Here is a 20,437-nt window from a genome sequence, read left to right on the forward strand (position 1 = left end):
AGAGAGCATATGTTTGCTAGTTTATATCATCTAGTCTTTCCTCAAAGCAAGAGTAATCTTGTGTAAGAAAAAACAGTTTGTACCTAGCTAATATGCAAGATTCTTTCTTGAACAGAATTCAATCTGCTACAAAGCTGATTAGTGTAATTAAATATGGTCAATTGCTTCTATATTTTAACAACAAACTAATCAATCGACTTTTGCAAATAATGGTAACTGAAGGCTGGAGGTTGATTCCTTTATTGGATAAAGCCATAATGATGAACGCTCAGATGAAACACGTCTGTGGATGTTGATATTTATATATACTAAATTATATATATATAATATATAGTAGAACCCCGAGATATGTTATTTTTTTTTTTTTCTGGTTATGATGTGGAATACAATGTTTTTCCGGACCCTGGTCACGATATTTGCCCCGCCTTACAGTGTTATTTATAATATTCATGTGTATTATATACTGTACTGTATTTTGTTAATTGTTAATGTCGTATCCAAAAAAGCTAAAATTTATAAATTACTCTCCACAAGTATATTTTGTTGTTTAGGAAAATATTTGCATATTTAACACGTGTTTTAACGAAAATCGAGGAAAATAAAAATCTTAGTTAAATAATTAGATATTTATAAAGAATCGAAATTGGTAATTTTATTGGAATCGTCCCATCACTTCTATGTATACACACACACACGTCAAATTGCAGGTGCCCCCCCCCCTCCCTAAAAATGGAAGTTGTTTCACTTTTATGTCGACTTATGGAAATGCAAATAAAGATAGAATGCTACTATGTTGATCAAAATTGATTATGATTTTGATTCTAGAAAATGCTTAAAGTTTAATGGCTAAATTGAAATTTAAATAATCTTACCTATTTGGTGTCTAATGATTATGGATTAAATTCAATCCATATTTGAACTACTTTCTTTTTTTTAAGCCGGAGGTTGTCCATATTATACTCCCTGAAACTCCTTTAAAATACCCCAAAAAAACTGAAATTTTGGAAATATTTATGAATTGATGTCTAATAACTATTAAAATTTCATAAATCGAAGGTATTCTGAAATTTTCCAGCTCCCTTTTTTTTTTTTTTTTTCTAACATTATTTTTGTATGAAGGTAAATAAATATAACCAACATTACCCACAATTATTCATAAGAGCAGTGTTCCAAAATTCATAATTTATTGGTCAATTAGTTTAGGAGTGGATCTTGTACACACAAACCTATACACACATCTAACGTTATATTGATATGAAAGGTGTGTGAAATCATATAGTGTTACATCATCTTGTTTTGTCTTGCTGTTTCTTTGATTCGCCTAAAGCCAAACCTGAGTGTTGCCATATCCAAAATAAATAAATTCTCATTATGATACAAGTCTATAATCTTGTATAAAATGTCTTTCTTTGAAGTTGACTCTGGTTAGAAGACGACGACAATAATGATGATGTATTTATAATTTATATCTTTGTTCGTTTTACTTGATTTCTTTTACTCTTCAAATGAGAATCTGTTTGTTCCTCTGAACCATAATTAGTACTTCCACCTTTTCCATTGATCTTGCATGTCAGTATTGCTTGTTTTTAAATGAACCTGAACTTGCCGTGTGGGGAGGAACACCTTTCTGTTTATTCTGCTTTAATTAAGAGTGACCTGAAGACCGTCACGGTTATTTTTAAATTCACGTGAAGAAACAGGTAGTTATCTTAGAGCAATAATAAAGCTTGAGACCATTTCTACTGAAGAGTCACCACTTATCAAGTTTAAAAGTCACTCGAGGATAAAGGTTAGTGAGATGGAATGGTAGCTGATAAATAACCATCAGAGGGTTGAAGATGATTAATAGAATGAACCAAATTTGTTTACTTGTGGAGATGGTATATGACGGGAATATGCTTATATTGGATTTGAAGACTGTTTTAGTCTGCAGGAAAGCAGTTTCAAGGCAATATGCTCCAAAGTGAGTCGTAAAGATGACCTTAGATCTTGAGCTGTAAGGTGAGTCACAAAAGCTTCTCCTTATCCCCTCCTTTGAAAAAGATGTTTAAATATGATCAAACCATCAAAAAAAGATGTTATATTCTTTGCTAGGTGTCACTGGGGACTTCCAGTTCATTACATCATATCTTGATACATACTTCTAATGGAACTTTCTAATTTTCTACTCAATTTAATCGTATGTGGAAAATACTCACAACCAGATATTTCTGCAACTGACTATCATGTAAAGGAAGTGTACAATACACTTTTTTGTTTTGAGAAAATGGAAACTGCCAAGATAAGTTGAGGACAATTGTCGAAAATGCATAAATCTAGTTTGATGTGTGTGTCTATATTATATTTCTCTTCATCTGTTTATTTGCTTGTCCGTTCATCTTTTTCTTCGAAACTACTGAGCTGAAATTTTGTATAGACATTTTTTATAAGGTGCAACAAACTAAGTATTTATTTAGGTATGGAGGTTTTTAAGATGTGTATGTGGACACCAATGACATGAAGGGTTTCTATTGGAGTATGAAAGCAGTCTGGGGCCCAAATGTGAGCCATCCCGATCAACTACTTGCAAGCGACAATTCCACTCTCCTCACTGACAAATGCAAGCTTCTAAAACGATGGACTGAGCATTTCAAAACATTGCTAAACAAGACGCCAAACATTGACGAATGAGCAATAATCAATCTGGAGCAGTTCCCGACACAGCACTGGATGGACAGATGCCCTGACTCAGATGAAATCTGCAAAGCACTGCTGATGTTACAGGATGGCAAATCAGCTGGGTCTGATGGCATATACCTTGAGATCATCAAGCGAGGAGGACAAAAACTACTTAGCACTCTCTGCACAATCATACAGAGTGCCTAGACCACTGCAACTGTTCCTCAAGATTAGAAAGACGCACAGCTAGTGACCATATTCAAAAAGGGAGATTGCAAGCTGTGCGGTAACTACAGGGGTATATCACTACTCTCAGTCCCTGGGAAAGTGTTCGCTCGTGTTCTCCTGAACAGGCTTACAGCGCACGTTGAAACCTTGCTATCTGAGACACAATGTGGATTCAATGCAAACAGAGGCACAGCGGATATGATCTTCTCACTCAAACAGATCCAGGAGAAGTGTGTAGAGCAAAATATGGAGCTGTACATGATCTTTGTGGATTTCGACACGGTGGATCGAAGCACTCTTTGGGAAGTCTTGCTAAAGCTTGGCTTTCCTGCACACTTCACTAGCCTTGTTAGAGCCCTTCATTCAGGCATGAAAGCCACAGTTAAGCTGAAGGGCGAGCTCTCCGATCAGTTCGACGTGCAGAATGGTGTCAGACAGGGCTGCGTCCTCGCTCCAACCCTCTTCTCCCTCTACCTGTCAGTTGTGCTTCGGCATGCCTTTAGAAATTGTGATAAGGGTGTTTTTATATGATCTAGGCCAGAAGCAGACCTTTTCAATGTCAATGCGTACAAATCCGCAAATAGAACAACAAAGATACTCGTACGGGAGGTCATTTTTGCTGATGACACCGCATTTGTAGTGATATATATATATGACGATTACAATGATTTTCAAATCATATTCTAAATAGAATATACGCAAAGTTATTAAAGTTGTTTAAATCATGTGATGAAATTTGGTATATAGATACGAAATACCAGTTGTCTACATATATGGAATTCCAAATATCTATACTTATCAGTCTTATGTTTTATTTATTTATTTTTTCTCTTGTAACGACTGTAATGAATATCGTCACTCATGTCAAGCTAATTCAATTGTTATGAAATACAAAGTTATACCCCCCCCCCGTTTTTTCTTGATCAACTTACAGAAGGTCTAATCTAAAATTGATATCTCTATCTCTTGAGAATCCAGTCGGTCTGCATCAGACACTTTATCCTTGTCGATTCTGAACCGATTCAAATATTCCTTTTGAACAACAAAGTACCAGACTGAATAATTATGTTCTGCATATTAATAACGAAAAGAAATAGCTTGTTTCTGTCTCATTTTATTTACTTGCAGATATTTTAAAAGAATTGTTCTTTGCATCGTAACCATTTTTCATCTTTGTTCGGTGGAGAGTTCTTCTTTGATTACACTTCAGAAGTTGGGAGTTCAAAGTCTGAATCATCAGTTTTTTTTTTTTTTTTTTTTTGGTTGTTGAGGGAGAGGGTTTCAAGATTCTAGAGTTGGATGCAATTTTTTTTTCTTTTCCCTTTTAAGTTGCGAGTCAGATATTTTTTTTCTCCTTTTCAGTCAACTCCTCACTTATGAATAACTAGTGGGGTACCCAGCGTTTTCCCGGTGTTTGGAGGTGTGTTGAGCACAAAAAAAAAAAAAGTGTTAAGTTCGAACCCGTCTGCCTACTGTGACGCGAAGGCGGAAAAGAAAGTGAAAGAAAACGTGAACTTTTACTGCTACGCTACGAAGCCATAGGAAGTGGAAAGCGTTCAAATTTAGTGATGCCAATCAAAATAGTGACTTGTTAAGTGAATGCAGAAATGAACGTTGGCTGAAGGCCAGTTCAGCTTTCTGCCGTTTCATTTGTTTTCCTATGATGTTGGGGAAAAACAGCTCCCCCCAAGAAGGGGGAGTTCTCCAAATGAATAGCAATTATTTGATATGAAGGGTTTTCTCCATTGATCAAAGCTAATTGCTTTTCTGGAGGTCCCGGCCAAGAAGGCCGACGACTGACGTTCGCTGCTATTAGTTTCGCTTTTAAAAACGCAAACATGTGAGAGGATGGAATAGCGTGAACTTTATAAAAGTCGATCAAAATAAATCTAGATACGACGTCCCTTCGTAGATATCATGATATATAAAAAGTTGTAAAGAATAGTACCTCCCCCCCACTCCCCAAACTCCGGTGGAAAAAAAGCCTTGGTCGGACATATAAAAATGTACGTGGCCGTTTTGCCGTTTATATATGCGGGGGGGGGGGATACCCGGCGTTGCCCGGATGTTTGGAGGTGTGTGGCTTTGGGTAAATCAAAACTCCAGGGAGGGGGGGGGGTTAAAATAAAATAAAAAAAGTTTTGGTAGGTTAGTATGAGGATCGAACCCGAACCTTTGAGGCAAAGTTGGAAATTAAAGTGTGAAAAAAACCAAAAAAAAACCGTGTGACTTTAACCATTGGACTACCACGACATACTACAGAGACACGTTTGAATTTATTTAACTATTAAAAACAGGTGTCCGCAATAAAAGTTAACTCTGCTGCTTCGATTTGACCTAATTAAGGTCATATAGAAGTCACGCAGTTAACTTTTGCTGCGAGGCAGCGTTTGGGTTTGTTTACCCAAATTTAACTTTTTTTCCCCAACAGATGTTGGGGAGGGGGAAACCAGTTCCCAATTGTCCAGATTGAATAGCAATTGTCTGATATACAAGATTGATCAAAGCTGATTGCTTCTGGACGTTTCCCAGCGCGATGCCGAGAAGAGGGTATTAGCTTTTGAATTAGTTTCGCTTTTTTTAAGAAAAAGCCGAATCAACACGTGAGAACCAAAATAGCAATAATTTTGTAAAAATTGACGTAAATAAATCTAGACGCGACGCACTTTCCCAAATCCTAAATATTATTATCTAGGGCCTATATAAACAGTTGTAAGCAGTAGTAACGAACACACATTTTGCCTTTTATATATATACTAGTGGGGGGTACCCGGCGATGCCCGGGTGTTTTGAGGTAAATCAAAACTCTGGGGGGTGTTAAATTATAAAAAAAAATCTTTTGGTAGGTGAGTATGAGAATCGAACCCGTACCCTCGAGTTGGAAATTAATGTGTGAAAAAAAAAAAAAGTGCTACGTTAACCATTGAGTCACGGCGACAGACAACGTTAAGCAGGTTTTAATTCATTTATTTAACTATAAAAACAGGTGAGTGCAATAAAAGTTAACTCTTCTGCTCCCATTTGACCTAATTAAGAAGATCAAATAGAAGTCACGCAGCGTTTGGGTTTGTTTATCCAAATTTGACTGTTTCTTCCCCCAACAGGGGAGGGGAAAGCAGCTCCCAATTGTCCAGATTGAATCTGATATACAAGATTGATCAAAGCTGATTGCTTCTGGACGTTTTTCCCGGCGCAATGCCGAGAATACGTCGTTTGAGTTTAGTTTCACTTTATTTATACTAAAAAGCCCGATCAACACGCGAGAAGCCAAAATAGCAATAATTTTGTAAAAATCGACGTAAATAAATCTATACGCTACGCGCTTTTCTAATTCCTAGATATTATTATATAGAACCTATATAAACAGTTTTAAGCGATAGTAACGAAGCCGGAACCATGTGCGAGAAAAGCCTTTTGAAGACATACACGAAATGGTCACACACATTTTGCCTTTTATATATATAGATATAGATGTTCGACAAATTAAGGCACAAGTGTGCAACAAAGTACAACAACTGCTCATGCTTATTCTCTATTTGTGTGACATAGATTCATCTCGATTGGATATTCGTTTCAGTTAAATAAATTAGGTGCTATAAAGTGTTTCCTGCCATATTGTAATTTTAAAACTCTTTCCATACAATGATTTCTTGCATCGAATTGCATCATTGATTTCTACTTTTTTTTTGTTTCTCCATTATTTGTACTTGTGCGATGCTTTATATAAGTAATTGATGCCCCCCTCTCTCCCCCATCCCCCTTTCTCTGTCTGTCTTTACGTTCTCTTAATATCTTAATGCTGTATATTATGTAAATGAATTTATTTGTGGTACAGTGTGTTTCTTTGCCATGATGGCACAAAATTAAACTATTTGCAGTCTCAAGTGTCTAACAAACCAAAATAAAAGCTGAATTATAGGACAAATTTTTACCTTCTTGATGGGGGGGGGGTTGTATTTTATTACTCTGTTAATGTATTAGCTCTGAATAGGGAGAAGAAGAAAAAAAAAAATCTAAATATTTGAGTAATGATGTCCTGTTTTTTTTCTTCCAGGAACGGTGTGAATGTAGAAGGTGCTACTCACAGACAAGTAGTGGATCTTATCAAATCTGGTGGGGATAATCTCACTCTTACAGGTAAGCTCGTATGCTTTTAAAATTTTCATTTAATTTTTTTTTTTAATGGCTTTTATATGTGAATATATCATAAGAGTTGAATTATTACTAGGTCTATCTGTCTGGTGTTACACGAGATGAAATGAAGGCTTTTCAGTTTTTAATTCTTATTTGTTTGCACATGTTTAAAACTTATACAGAAGAATAAATTGCAAGGGAGACAAATATTTTTATATTCTTCAAATGAAAATGAGTTATTCCCTTAGATTTTTTAATAATTAAATGTTTTCATATTACAAATTGTCATAGTTGGGACAACAATTTTTTAAAAAATTAACTGTGATGAAGTATGTTAAGTACTAATGATATGGTATACAATGGTATTAAATGAAAATTGATTAATCAATCCAAGGTTGATATATATATATATATATATATATATATATATTAGAAAACCAGGAATTTTATGAAATATTTTATTAAATAGTAGCAGCAGCAGCTGTTATTACGGTTCTGAATTTTTTAGATGATTTGATTAAGCATATTATTTGGATTCTTCAGACTACTGTTCTCATCTTAGTGTTATTTTAACATTTGTCGATGTAATCGCCAACCTATTTACTTTCCTTCCCACAAGGGAAAAGTTAGACACAAGGTTGGTTTTTAATGTGAGAGAAAAATCCAGTTCCTCAAAAAATGGGGTACTGGATTGAAACCAAGAAAAATTGTTTCAGTCTAGAAGAATCTCTGCTTTATTGACTGAGGACAAAATAGACCAAGTGTAACATCAGAACAGATTGTCTTGGAAATATTTATTTGCAGAAGTAAAAAAAAAAAAATTACATTTTCAACACATTAGACACAGTCATTCAAAAGTGTGGGAAAGTTGCTGTCATTGGTCATTTTTTGTCACCGTGATTATTATTATTTTTAACTAGAACTAGCTGGATGCCTAGCATTGCCCCATCATACAATACACTTAAACATATTTCAATTTATGCAGATTGCGTATGTATTATTATTAGTGGTGGGACGATTAATCGGAATCGTTTTAATCGTAAGAATCGTGTATTTTCGGAGGTATCGAATCGGAATCGCATCGGTAAAAAATACCTTAATTTTCCGATTCCTTCATTACGATTCTTTTAGTCTGATGTTGAAAAAAAGAAAAAAAAATTCCTGATATTTCTAACCGCAAGAAAGAAATGTAGCATGTTATAAAAAGAAACCAAAGAAATTCATTATTAACAGGGCAATGCTTAGTGCCCCTCCCTTACAAGGTTCATTCATTCAGATCTATTGTAATCAAAACTACAAAAGAGTTAACTTGAAAAGAAGTATGCAGGGCTCTACATTGTGAGTAAAAATAAAAAAAACGCTTATCTTTTTGGCGATTGTTTTTTTTTTTACTGACAAATCTTCTAATAATGAATGAAAATGCTTTTTCAACTTATATTTTCTTAAAACAAAACGAGCAAAGTCAAATTATTTAAACAGTAAACGGTTTAATAGAACAATATACTTTTTTTCTTTTTTTAAAAGAAGGCTTTTGAAAGAAATATCTCTAAAATGAAATTGATCACGTATTATTTTGCAAAATTTTGACAGTAGTCGGTTTCTTTTGAAGTTTAAAAAAATCGACCCCATACCTATCTCTTCCAAACCTAAAGTTATTAAATAACCCCTTCGTTAATTTAAGGGTAATTAATTCAATTCAGTCAAGTTTTTTTTTTTAATTTCATTGAAATAAAATCCATTATTTTTTTAATTTTTTTCTCCAGAAAGATAAAACCCTGAATTTGATTATATTAAAAGCAGAATAATATAATCTTTTTTCTAGAATTTTAAATTGAAAATTAAAAAAAAGTGTTTGGCGCAGTTTTTTGCCGAACGAAAAAGAAATTAACATATATTTTTTAAAAGGTTTTGTAATCAATTAATTTTTATGTCTAAATAATATTTACGATTAATTAAATAATTTCATTTTAAAAAGTATTTATAAATAGAATTTTACTTAAGACTTATAGTTTAGCAATATTGAACCGCTTCACACATGTGTGAATTGAACACAGTCAACCAAAAAAAAAATTCAAAAGAAAATGCATATTTGCATTTCATTATGTAAACTTTTATACATTGGTTTCAAAAATTACATTCTATAAGTTTTTTTTTTGTTAACTACTGAACAACGTGGAAAGGTGTGGGGGGGGAGGAAAAAAGGAAATTAAATAATGATAATAAATTATGATAACCGTCTTCGAAAGGCACTAAACTCCTAAAATTTATTTCTTAAAAATTTTAAGCGGCATTCCCCGGTGATTTTAAAGCACTCTCTCTCCAAAAAAAAAAAAGATTTGATTTTTAAGTTTGGGAAAGATATATTTATTATAACCGAATTCCTGTATGAAGACTGGATCTACTTTATTGGACGTTAATTTGAGAGATAAGTAATTTTTCAATGTTTATTTCGATTAATGGTATTTCTCAAATATGGTCGTTAACTTTGGAAGGGTTATTTTGTAGCGCCATGTCACGTGGTATATTGTTTTTTTTTTCATTGCGCACGTTCATTTATAAATTATTAAATTAAATATTTATCTTTTTTATATTTAATTAGTATATATTTTCTTTCTCTTCCGCTATATTTTTTTTTTATTTAATTCATTAAATCTGTTAATTATGAGGACCAAAATAATGAATCGTGTTAATTTATTCTCTAATTTTCTTGTTTTTATTCTGTTATATAAATTCTATTTTATTTGTTTTTGCTCTGAAGGATAAATTCTATTTTCTTTGAGTTTTTTTTTTCTGTATTCCAATTAAGTAAAATAAATTTTCTCTAAAATAAATTTTGCTAATTTTTCCGTTTAGTTTACTATATAATAATTTTATTTAAACCAAAACACGACGGTGTAGACATAAAATATCTCTTCCAAAGTTAGGGACCATATTTGGGAACTACCGACCATAAGTATAAAACTACCTGGTATATTTCAAAACAATAATTCGCTCGGAATCGTACTTGGTATCGGAATCGTTAATCAATATTTTCCTGGAATCGGAATCGTATAAAAATTAGGAATCGTCCCAACACTAATTATTATAGACTCAATCTTCTATTGAATATTATGTTTCGAGGAATAATTTACCCAGTGGACTAATTCGCAAAATAAATTGAAAAAAAAAAAAAAAAATTGATATTTGGGCTTAATGATGAATGCTCTGGAAAAGTTACTTCTGATTAATGTTTAGTTTAAAAATATGCAAAAGAAAAAAAATGATTTGCAGCAATTTTAAATAGTACCTCTTTTATCATAAATTGAACTCGTTAATTAGAAAAAATTAAAATAAAATGGTGAGATACACCCAGGCTTGAACAGGGAGTCATTCGATCTGTAGTCGAATGCTTTACCACTGAACTATACCTCCAGATGTCAATAATTTTTTTTTTTTTTTTTTTTTTTTTTTTTTTTTTTTTTAAATAATTTGCTTAGATTTTATTATCTCCCTTCCTGGTGTAATATAGATAAAAAATAATTTTTTCAAGGGAATTTTTATATAAGAAAAAAAAAATTTTAATATCAGATTTTTTTTATTTTTAATACTTATCGGATGAATTTCTGTACAAAACATATCTAAGAACACTGCCAGACATATAAATTACCTTTGTCTGAAATTTGTAAAGGATAAGCTCAGCCGTTTGGGAACATATAAGGAAGAAACTCACACACACGCGCACACACACACCAAGTGACTTTTATATAATAGAGATCATCAATCACCATAATACCACATTTACTCAAGGAGCCTTTTTGACAAGATCAAGGAAAACGTGAATCTTAAGACGTATTGTCAAAGCCAATCAACATCTGAATAAAGAAACAAATACAAATAAGTTCAAATGAATAACTTCTAATGCTACCAGATCAGGCTGCCTGAAGATATTGGCTTCTCGAGATAAAATGTACCTAACATTAATGTTTTTTATTTTTCTGTTTCCTTTTGCAAAACTTGTGTTTCTGCAAAATCAAAAACAAAAATAACAGCCCAACTTTTCTCTTTTTTTCCCTTTTCTCTTTACAAAACAACCAAACTAAACACAATGAATAAATATTTGAAGATACAAACAATTTGAAGCATAACACTTTTTTCCCCCCCAAATTACTGGATTCAGCATTAAATAACCCGAAAAGGGTTGATATGCCGGAAAACAAAACAACCAAATCAAGTGAATAATTCCACAGGGCCATCGTACTTAAAATTTCCCAAATTGTTTAAAACTTTTATGTACGATCCTAACCAAAAGGCTTAAGGAGACAATTTTAAAAAAATCTTAAAAGATTTCTGTTTTTATTTTGCTTCTTCTTCCCTGATTTACCATTCCATTTGATTCTATATTTTGTATCTGAATAACAATCCAACATGTCCATTGTTTCTACTTTTATGCTTGACAAATAAGTTTGCTCTTCACTCTCCAAAGTTGAACAGGTCTGTCTCATCATACCAGTTGAAGATAACAACTTTACAATTGTTGATCCTATTTTAACCTCTTTCTACAAGAAAGCTTATTTATATTCACCGACATTGGAAAACGGATTACTTAACAAAGATGTCAACTTTGTTCAGTTTTAATGTTCAGACTGTCTCTATAGGTGGTTCTTAAACAAGAAATAATTGCATACCAAGCAAGGAATATTAAATGCCAGATGAACAATGTATCTGTAAGGTATAAAATAAAATTTGCTGCTGCTACTAATATAGAAAGAGCTGCCCACAGCACCCTTTCCTGCCTTGACAGACTTCGAAAAACGGATTTTTTAAAAAAAATAAATTTTTTTTTTTTAAGTTATATAGTTTTCTTCTCCCTACCATCTTATTCTTGCAGAAGAGATGTTGTGAGTCTATCTCTGCTCTGTCATTATTTTCATGGCAAATGCTTGACTGAGCTTCAATCCATGCCCCCCCCTGCAAAACTTTCACAAGCACTCGTTTAGCTACAACTCTTCTCAACAATTTGCTCCACTCTCTATCTGAGCCTAATTCTAAATACAAATTCCATGAACAAAGCCTCTTTTCTAGAACTGCTTGCCTGTGGAACTGTTTTCCAGTTGACTACAATCTGCTCATCTTAAAGTCTAATGTAAACAAGTTCTTGTTGAGTTGCCTTCATTAAGCAATCAAATTCTACCCAATTTCTATCAATACCGATCATTGCATTGTCTTACTAGTCATTAACCTTTGATAAGTGATGACTTCCTTGTAAAAAAAAAAAAAAAAAAAAAAAAAACACACACAAAACTTATTTTTATTTAGTCAAGAATTATGTCTTAATAGATGTTTATAAATTTTGTAATGAAATCAAAGTAGAAAGAATTGTCCCTTGACAGCCAAATTTCTGGCCTAAAACCAATTATAAAGATTTCCCAAATCTCAATACTTTTTATGTCAAATCTCGAGTTTGTAGACTGAAAATTGACAGTTTGGTAAGAAAATGTACACACACACACACACACACACACACAAATTCACTTTTCTAGATATATAGATATCTATTGATTATTTTCACCTCAAGAAATCTTATGGTTTATAAATGAACACTCTTGACCTTTCTGCAACTGTTTATTATCATGAATATGTCTCATTTGTGTATACATTCACAATTCTCTTGTCTATAATTAGTTTCACTTGTATTTCCTACATTATTATTTGAAATGCCACGACTTACTTGATACTAGGTTTGTCATAAAAGAATTTTAACTTTGTGAATTGTACAATGCAGGCATAAAATAATGATATTCAATACTACTTTTCTATATTATGTGGGGGGGGGCAGAGGGGGAGAGGAATTCTGTGATGAGAGCATTGTGCCATTTTTCTGTGCCATCCAATTGCTTCTGAACAGTTTCAGTCATGAGTTGAAACAAAAGGAATGATTTAAAAGAAATGAATTAGTAATCAAGGGAAAAATACAATTGAACGGAAAAAAATTAGTGAGAAAAAAAAAAAAAGAATAAAGGAAAAAATAAATTAACAATTATAAGCAAAAGACAATGAAGTACTATGTTAATTACGTAACACACACACACACACACTATATATATATATATATATATATATATTGAAAGAAATTAGAAATGTGTGCTTGTGTGTGTATATACTTTTTATTTGGTTTTTCATAAGCAGTAATGTGTTGCTACACATGAGCATGTTTCGGCCAGCTAGTTTCAGTAACTAGAGATCTCTTCAGGCGATACTGCTTGATAATGCCTAAAGAGGTCTCAAGTTACTGAAAACTAGCTGGCCGAAACATGCTCATGACTTTGTAGCAACACATTACTGCTTATGTAAAAAAAAACAAATGAAAAGTATGCCTTGCTCTGCTTCTGTATTGAGCACTCTTGTATTAACCTCGTTCTACTTCATAGGTTACTTTACCTCTGGAAAATAGCAACCTCAGAAAAACTGAGTTCATTCCCTATAGATTTCACAATTTAAAGGCCACTTTTTATGAAATTTCATACACTTTATGGATCTAGGAGTATTCTTAGATAGATTTTGTATTGAAACGTCTTTAATAAGTATCGATAAAAGTCTGAAAGAAGGAACAGGCGATTTTGACCGGAGTTAACACCTTATACAGCCTAACATCACAAGTGCATTTAAGAGGCTTTATTGCTACATAAACAGAAAGCCCGGGCATATAAAATCAACATTAGGTTCTTTGATATGACAGGGATGTTTTCGAAAGGAATATTTCTGTTTCAAGCACAACTGAATCATGATACTTGACTTGAATTTAAGTCTAAAATGAAAACGTTATCACGAGACAAGCAGGATAGGTCAGGCATATAAAATCAACAATAGATTCTTTGATATGACAGGGATGTACTTGAAATGAATGTTTTTGTTTAGAGCACAATTTAACCATAATACCTGACTTCTGCATTTTAAACTTTATTTCAAGCAATAATTTCAAGAAATAATTTTATAAAATCAAGTCGGTTCTCTACAGTGCAATGTTGACTACAATGCATTATGGACTAAGTCACTGTGGGAAGGCATGTGAAGCTTCCTCCCGGTGCACTGCGATGGATCCTCAACTAGAACAGGCAATCAATTGATTTGATTGAAAAATGGGTGATTTCACCAATTTCGATGACAATGAAAATAAGAGTGTGAAACATTCGTTGATTATCATTCAATCCTGGGCAACATCGGGTCTCTCTGCTAATTTGTATCTGTGTAATATATATATATATATATATATATATATATATATATATATATATATATATATATATATATAAATAAAACTCAACATCTTTGTCTGATTAAAGATAACAGACCTTATGCACACAGGGGATTAAAAATATAACCTAAAGCAAAGTCGGTTTTTCCTATGTATCTTCAAACATTATAGGCTCAAAACCAAAACATTGCCAGCCAATTAGGTTAAGCCCTTATGTGTGTTTCCAGAAAATATGCATTCATTTTGTTGTTTTTCAAAATTCTTTTACATGAAAATGATTAGCTGTTTCTCTTAAATAAACCTTTCACAAAGAAGTTTGGAGCTGTTAATCTTAATATTTACTTATACCAATCCCAATAACACTGAAGCCTAATTGTTCATGTTGTAATAATCCCCCAAACAGCGTTTATGTTCAATTTTTCATACTTTTTTTTGTTAACTATTGTACGTTTTTAATTAAAATTATGACTGCTCCCTTTCAATTTCCAGCTTTATGGAAAATAGATATAGTAGTTTTGTGTGATCAAAACATAAACACAAGTTGAATCACTCAGATTTGGCAGCATAATAGATATTTTATTTTTGTTTGGGTTTTGCAACACCAAATACTCTACTGGTTGAAATATTTTATTGAAATTCATTGTTAAAATAAACTGCTATTTTTGCTAGATACTTATTGTCCAGTGATGAAAATCACACACAAACAGGCAGACATTTTTTTTTCTTTTTTATTTAGTGTTTAGTTCCAAGGTGACTCTACTTAAAACCCAAATCTGGTGAAAGATTGCTGCAGAAAGCAAGTTTTGTTACTTTCCTTTCAGCTTTAGCCAGGATTTAATGGCTGTCCACATTTTACTTGCTTAACTAAAGCAATTATTTGTCTTCTCTCAATTGTCGTGTCTCTGTCAGATTCAACTAATGGCCTCCTTTCCTTCAATGGGATTCGTGTGGTTATTATTGGTGGCACTGCTAGACGCTCATTTGGACTATCTTTAAACCTACATATCTGGTATTGTTTAGGAAAACTTCACTTTTTTTTTTTTTTTTTTTTTTTTTTTTTTTTTTTTTTTTGTAAGAAAATATAGATTTTGAAATCGGCATAGTAGAACACTACTGAACTCTACTCGGGTATTGAGTACTGTTGAAGTAAATACTGAAATCTAATATATAAAACTCACTCTGTGTGTGTGTGTGTGTGTGTCCATTTTTATAAACTTAAAAAGATTGCAGAGTGGTGTGAGAAAGATCAAATCATCATATATGAATCTGAAGAATTCTATTAACATTGGTTTTCCCCAATATTTTTCGGCTCAGAATTCTTTCTAGAGAGACATCGGGTATTTACAGGCGGAGCCACTTGAAGGTTGCTGACATCTTAGTGAAATGAATTTTTTTGTGAAATGAACTGAATTTGAACTTGGAACACTCAGACTGACAACCTGCCAATAACCACTTTCCCATCATCACCTCACGATGGGTCAAATAGTTGCATTTTTTTGAAAACCATTCTTTTTATGGATCTTTAGTCAGTAAAACTACCTGCCAAAGGTCAAAATTGGAACTTAGGCAGGCGTAAATGGACTTAGTTTTTTGTATGCATGCACAAATATATATACATTTGTTAAAGTTTTTTTTTTTTCTTAGCTATTTCTTATCTATCTTCGTCAGACTGGGACACCAAATGTATGGATTATGATTCCTATCTCATAGTACCCAAGTCTTTTTTTGCTTTTAAAATCACTACTATATATTGGGTAAACAAAAATCAATAGAGAAACGGTTCTATAATAATAAATATGAAATCTGCATAAATTAAAATATATTTAAGTGTATTTTATGACTGGGAAACGCTGGACGCCCTGCTAGTTTTATGTACGCAGTAGTGTGTATTAATTCATATGTGTATATACATGAAATAGTCATATCTCAAGTTGTTGAACGCTCTAAGAAGAATTCTATTACTACTAGAAAAATAAAACTTAGAATCGTTGCTTGTAAACATCCCAACATTCTAGATAATTATTGTATTTTGTTTTTGTTTGGTTTTACAACACCAATGACTCCACCTGTTGAAATATTTTATTGAAATTTATCTCTATAAATAACAGATGTGTGTCTGTGTGAAAATATTTGATAAACTCCAAAACTATTAGTCACATAACACTGAAATTAACAGGAAATAGTAATCATACATCAAGGATGGTTTTATAATGAGTAAAATTACAGAAATATGTCGGCAGGTTGAAATGCAAAATGTTCATTTCAACTTGCCAACTTATTTCTATTTTTGTGCATGTGCAAATTCATTTATAGCTTGAAGTGGTTTAATTTAAAATCTTTCTTATCTTTCTGCTGATCGCTCAAACGGGCTGCAGCGCTAAATGTTTTTGATTTGATCCTAACTCAAGTCATTTTTTAAAAACTTTTGAAATCAATACTATATATATATATATATATATATATATATATATATTTCAATAGAGAATTGGCTCTGTAATAATAAATACAAAATTTACATGAATTAAAATATATTTAGCGTATTTTACAACCAAGCAGGCATGTCCCCAGCTAGTTATAATGAACTGCTATTTTTGCCTAATACTTATTCACACAAATATTAATACAATATTAAAATAAGTATTTGCTGAAAATGTCAGCCATTTTTAGCTGAAGTTGTTCAGTTTTTATGGGATTTTGAAATTTGGATAAATCAGGATTTAGTTTTCAGATTTTTGCAAGAATTTGAAGCCATTTTTGACTAGAAATGCAATATAATAGCTTAGAAATTGTTACGTTAGATCTCTTAAAAAACATGAACAAATTTAATTAAAAATTAAAATTCAGGGGGTTTGCAAAATGGAATCAAAACCTGCTGAAATGCACTTTGAACAATTTTCAACACAGAAAATAAACCAAAAAATTCAGAGATTTGGAATACTACTTTGGTGTATGAGAACTTGATTTTCGACCATTTTTTTTTTCTTTTTTTTTGTTGCTAGATTACAATTCAAATAGTATACCAACATAAAGAAAATACATTGACCTATCACAAACGGTTTTCATGCACCAAAGTAGGTGGCTGTGCCCATTTTTCAGGGGAGTAATTTTGACTAAACTCTTCAAATTTCTTAAATATGTAGCAATCTAAATTTATTTCTGAGAAATGTTAACAAAATGCCTCAGTTTTGGGAATCGTTCAAAGTTTCTGGCAAGTTTTGCTCCCAATTTGTTGACACCTGAAAAATTATTAGAAAAATTAGAAATTTTTCCTGATTAAATTTATTCAATATTTTTTTTTTTAAGGAAATGTGGACTTGGTCAGTTTTGGGATATTTCGAAGAATTTGAAGCGATTTTGACTAGCGGTATCTCAGAAATGCAATAGATTAAGAAAGTGAAAATTGTTATGTTGAATCTCCTAAAACAAATTTCATGTAAACTAAGATCCCATTTTTACATAATTCAGAATCTAGTAAAAAAACAAAAAAAAAAAAAAAAAAAACAAAACAAAAAAACACTGATTCATTAAAGGGTTGAAATTTTCAGCAAATACTCGTTTTAATGTTAATGGTTGCCAAAAAATTTGAAAACTTTGACCTCCCATGAGAGGATCACATTTAACTGAAATGCCCCAGATGTAGAATGTTTTTATTTAGAAATGTTTCATTACGTAATGAACATTTAAATTAAAATGTTTAAAATTCAACGCTATTTCACACGATTAATGGTAGCCGAATGGATACGGTCTCCGCTAATCGAGACAGAGATGTCTCGTGTCGCGGGGTTCGAATCGTTCGACTGGTAGTAATTGTGACACCCTGCACTGAAGAATCCCGAAAGGATGAAACACTAGTGTCTGTAGGTATTTAATTATTATAGTAAAAAAAAAAAAAAAAAAAATAATTATGACAGCCCCTTTAAGAAATACGTTTCTTATCGTTGAGCACTTTCTGTTGAATAAAAGTCGGTCAATTTAGCTCTTATGCGTAGATCGTCGTATAACGATTTGATCACTGTCTGTCTGACGTAATGAACATTTAAATTAAAATGTTTAAAATTCAACGCTATTTCACACGATTAATGGTAGCCGAATGGATACGGTCTCCGCTAATCGAGACAGAGATGTCTCGTGTCGCGGGGTTCGAATCGTTCGACTGGTAGTAATTGTGACACCCTGCACTGAAGAATCCTGAAAGGATGAAACACTAGTGTCTGTAGGTATTTAATTATTATAGTAAAAAAAAAAAATAATTATGACAGCCCCTTTAAGAAATACGTTTCTTATCGTTGAGCACTTTCTGTTGAATAAAAGTCGGTCAATTTAGCTCTTATGCGTAGATCGTCGTATAACGATTTGATCACTGTCTGTCTGACGTAATGAACATTTAAATTAAAATGTTTAAAATTCAACGCTATTTCACACGATTAATGGTAGCCGAATGGATACGGTCTCCGCTAATCGAGACAGAGATGTCTCGTGTCGCGGGGTTCGAATCGTTCGACTGGTAGTAATTGTGACACCCTGCACTGAAGAATCCTGAAAGGATGAAACACTAGTGTCTGTAGGTATTTAATTATTATAGTAAAAAAAAAAAAAATAATTATGACAGCCCCTTTAAGAAATACGTTTCTTATCGTTGAGCACTTTCTGTTGAATAAAAGTCGGTCAATTTAGCTCTTATGCGTAGATCGTCGTATAACGATTTGATCACTGTCTGTCTGACGTAATGAACATTTAAATTAAAATGTTTAAAATTCAACGCTATTTCACACGATTAATGGTAGCCGAATGGATACGGTCTCCGCTAATCGAGACAGAGATGTCTCGTGTCGCGGGGTTCGAATCGTTCGACTGGTAGTAATTGTGACACCCTGCACTGAAGAATCCCGAAAGGATGAAACACTAGTGTCTGTAGGTATTTAATTATTATAGTAAAAAAAAAAAAAATAATTATGACAGCCCCTTTAAGAAATACGTTTCTTATCGTTGAGCACTTTCTGTTGAATAAAAGTCGGTCAATTTAGCTCTTATGCGTAGATCGTCGTATAACGATTTGATCACTGTCTGTCTGACGTAATGAACATTTAAATTAAAATGTTTAAAATTCAACGCTATTTCACACGATTAATGGTAGCCGAATGGATACGGTCTCCGCTAATCGAGACAGAGATGTCTCGTGTCGCGGGGTTCGAATCGTTCGACTGGTAGTAATTGTGACACCCTGCACTGAAGAATCCCGAAAGGATGAAACACTAGTGTCTGTAGGTATTTAATTATTATAGTAAAAAAAAAAAATAATTATATATATATATATATATATATATATATATATAATGTGTGTGTGTCTGTCATTTTATTGCATGTCAACACAATTTCTGGATACATATATTTTGTTCTATTAATAGCAACAATTTATTGTAATCTGTAACCCCCACTCTCTCTAAAAAATAGCCATGCTCTGTTATTCATTTAGAGCTAATGTATTGTAAAACTTGTGGTAAAATAATGGTTTTCATTGAATGTTTTAACCCTGTATTAATAGCTCACATAGATACATTAGAACCTCGGGATATGGCATTAAAAATTTGTAACAAAATGCAGTGCAGTATATAATACACATTAAATAACACTGTAAAACTGGGCAAATACCATAACCAGCATCCAGAAAAAACATTGTATTCCACATCGTAACCTGAAAAAAAGGGCCACTGTATCCCGGGGCTCTACTGTATTGATCGATTCATGCTATGATCAAGGGAATATTACAAATGTTTTATTTTAATGCTTCTTATTAAAGGCAGTGTTTTACTTGATTTTATTTCATTTTTAAAAACAATATTGTGCGTCATGTGATTTGTGCATTGGGCATCATTAAAAAGCAAAGTTGTATTAATCTCTATAATTATATAAGGCTAGAAGCAAGAGTATGTAGATGTCATCATACATGTCTGCCAATCTGAATGTACTTCCTAATGTATGTATATTATGCGTGTGGGTGTGTATATATATGTGTGTGTGTGTGTATATATTTTAAAGCCCCTCCCCTTTTTGTGTTGAGCACTTTCGTAAATAATCTCACTTGCTACTTAATTTAGCTGAAAAATGCGAAGCTCGCGGTTTGTTTACAAACAAGAGGTTTGGGCACTTTACAAGTTGTGGATGGATGTCTATTTAAATAGACATTCG

The 20,437-nt window shown here is 32.5% G+C and overlaps 1 protein-coding gene across 2 annotated transcripts in view; it reads left to right on the forward strand.

The window, feature by feature from the left end:
- The window catches only part of LOC145269514 (sorting nexin-27-like), a 382,840-nt gene that overhangs the window by 151,138 nt on the left and 211,265 nt on the right, over nucleotides 1–20,437 (forward strand). For both annotated transcript variants that reach the window (XM_080125260.1, XM_080125270.1), the window contains exon 2: nucleotides 6,941–7,023. In XM_080125260.1, the coding sequence (XP_079981386.1) occupies nucleotides 6,941–7,023 (83 nt within the window). The remainder of the gene's footprint in view (nucleotides 1–6,940; nucleotides 7,024–20,437) is intronic.

This window comes from Euprymna scolopes, chromosome 4, assembly GCF_053919585.1.
Source record: "Euprymna scolopes isolate OS-2025 chromosome 4, ASM5391958v1, whole genome shotgun sequence".
Taxonomy (NCBI): domain Eukaryota; kingdom Metazoa; phylum Mollusca; class Cephalopoda; order Sepiida; family Sepiolidae; genus Euprymna; species Euprymna scolopes.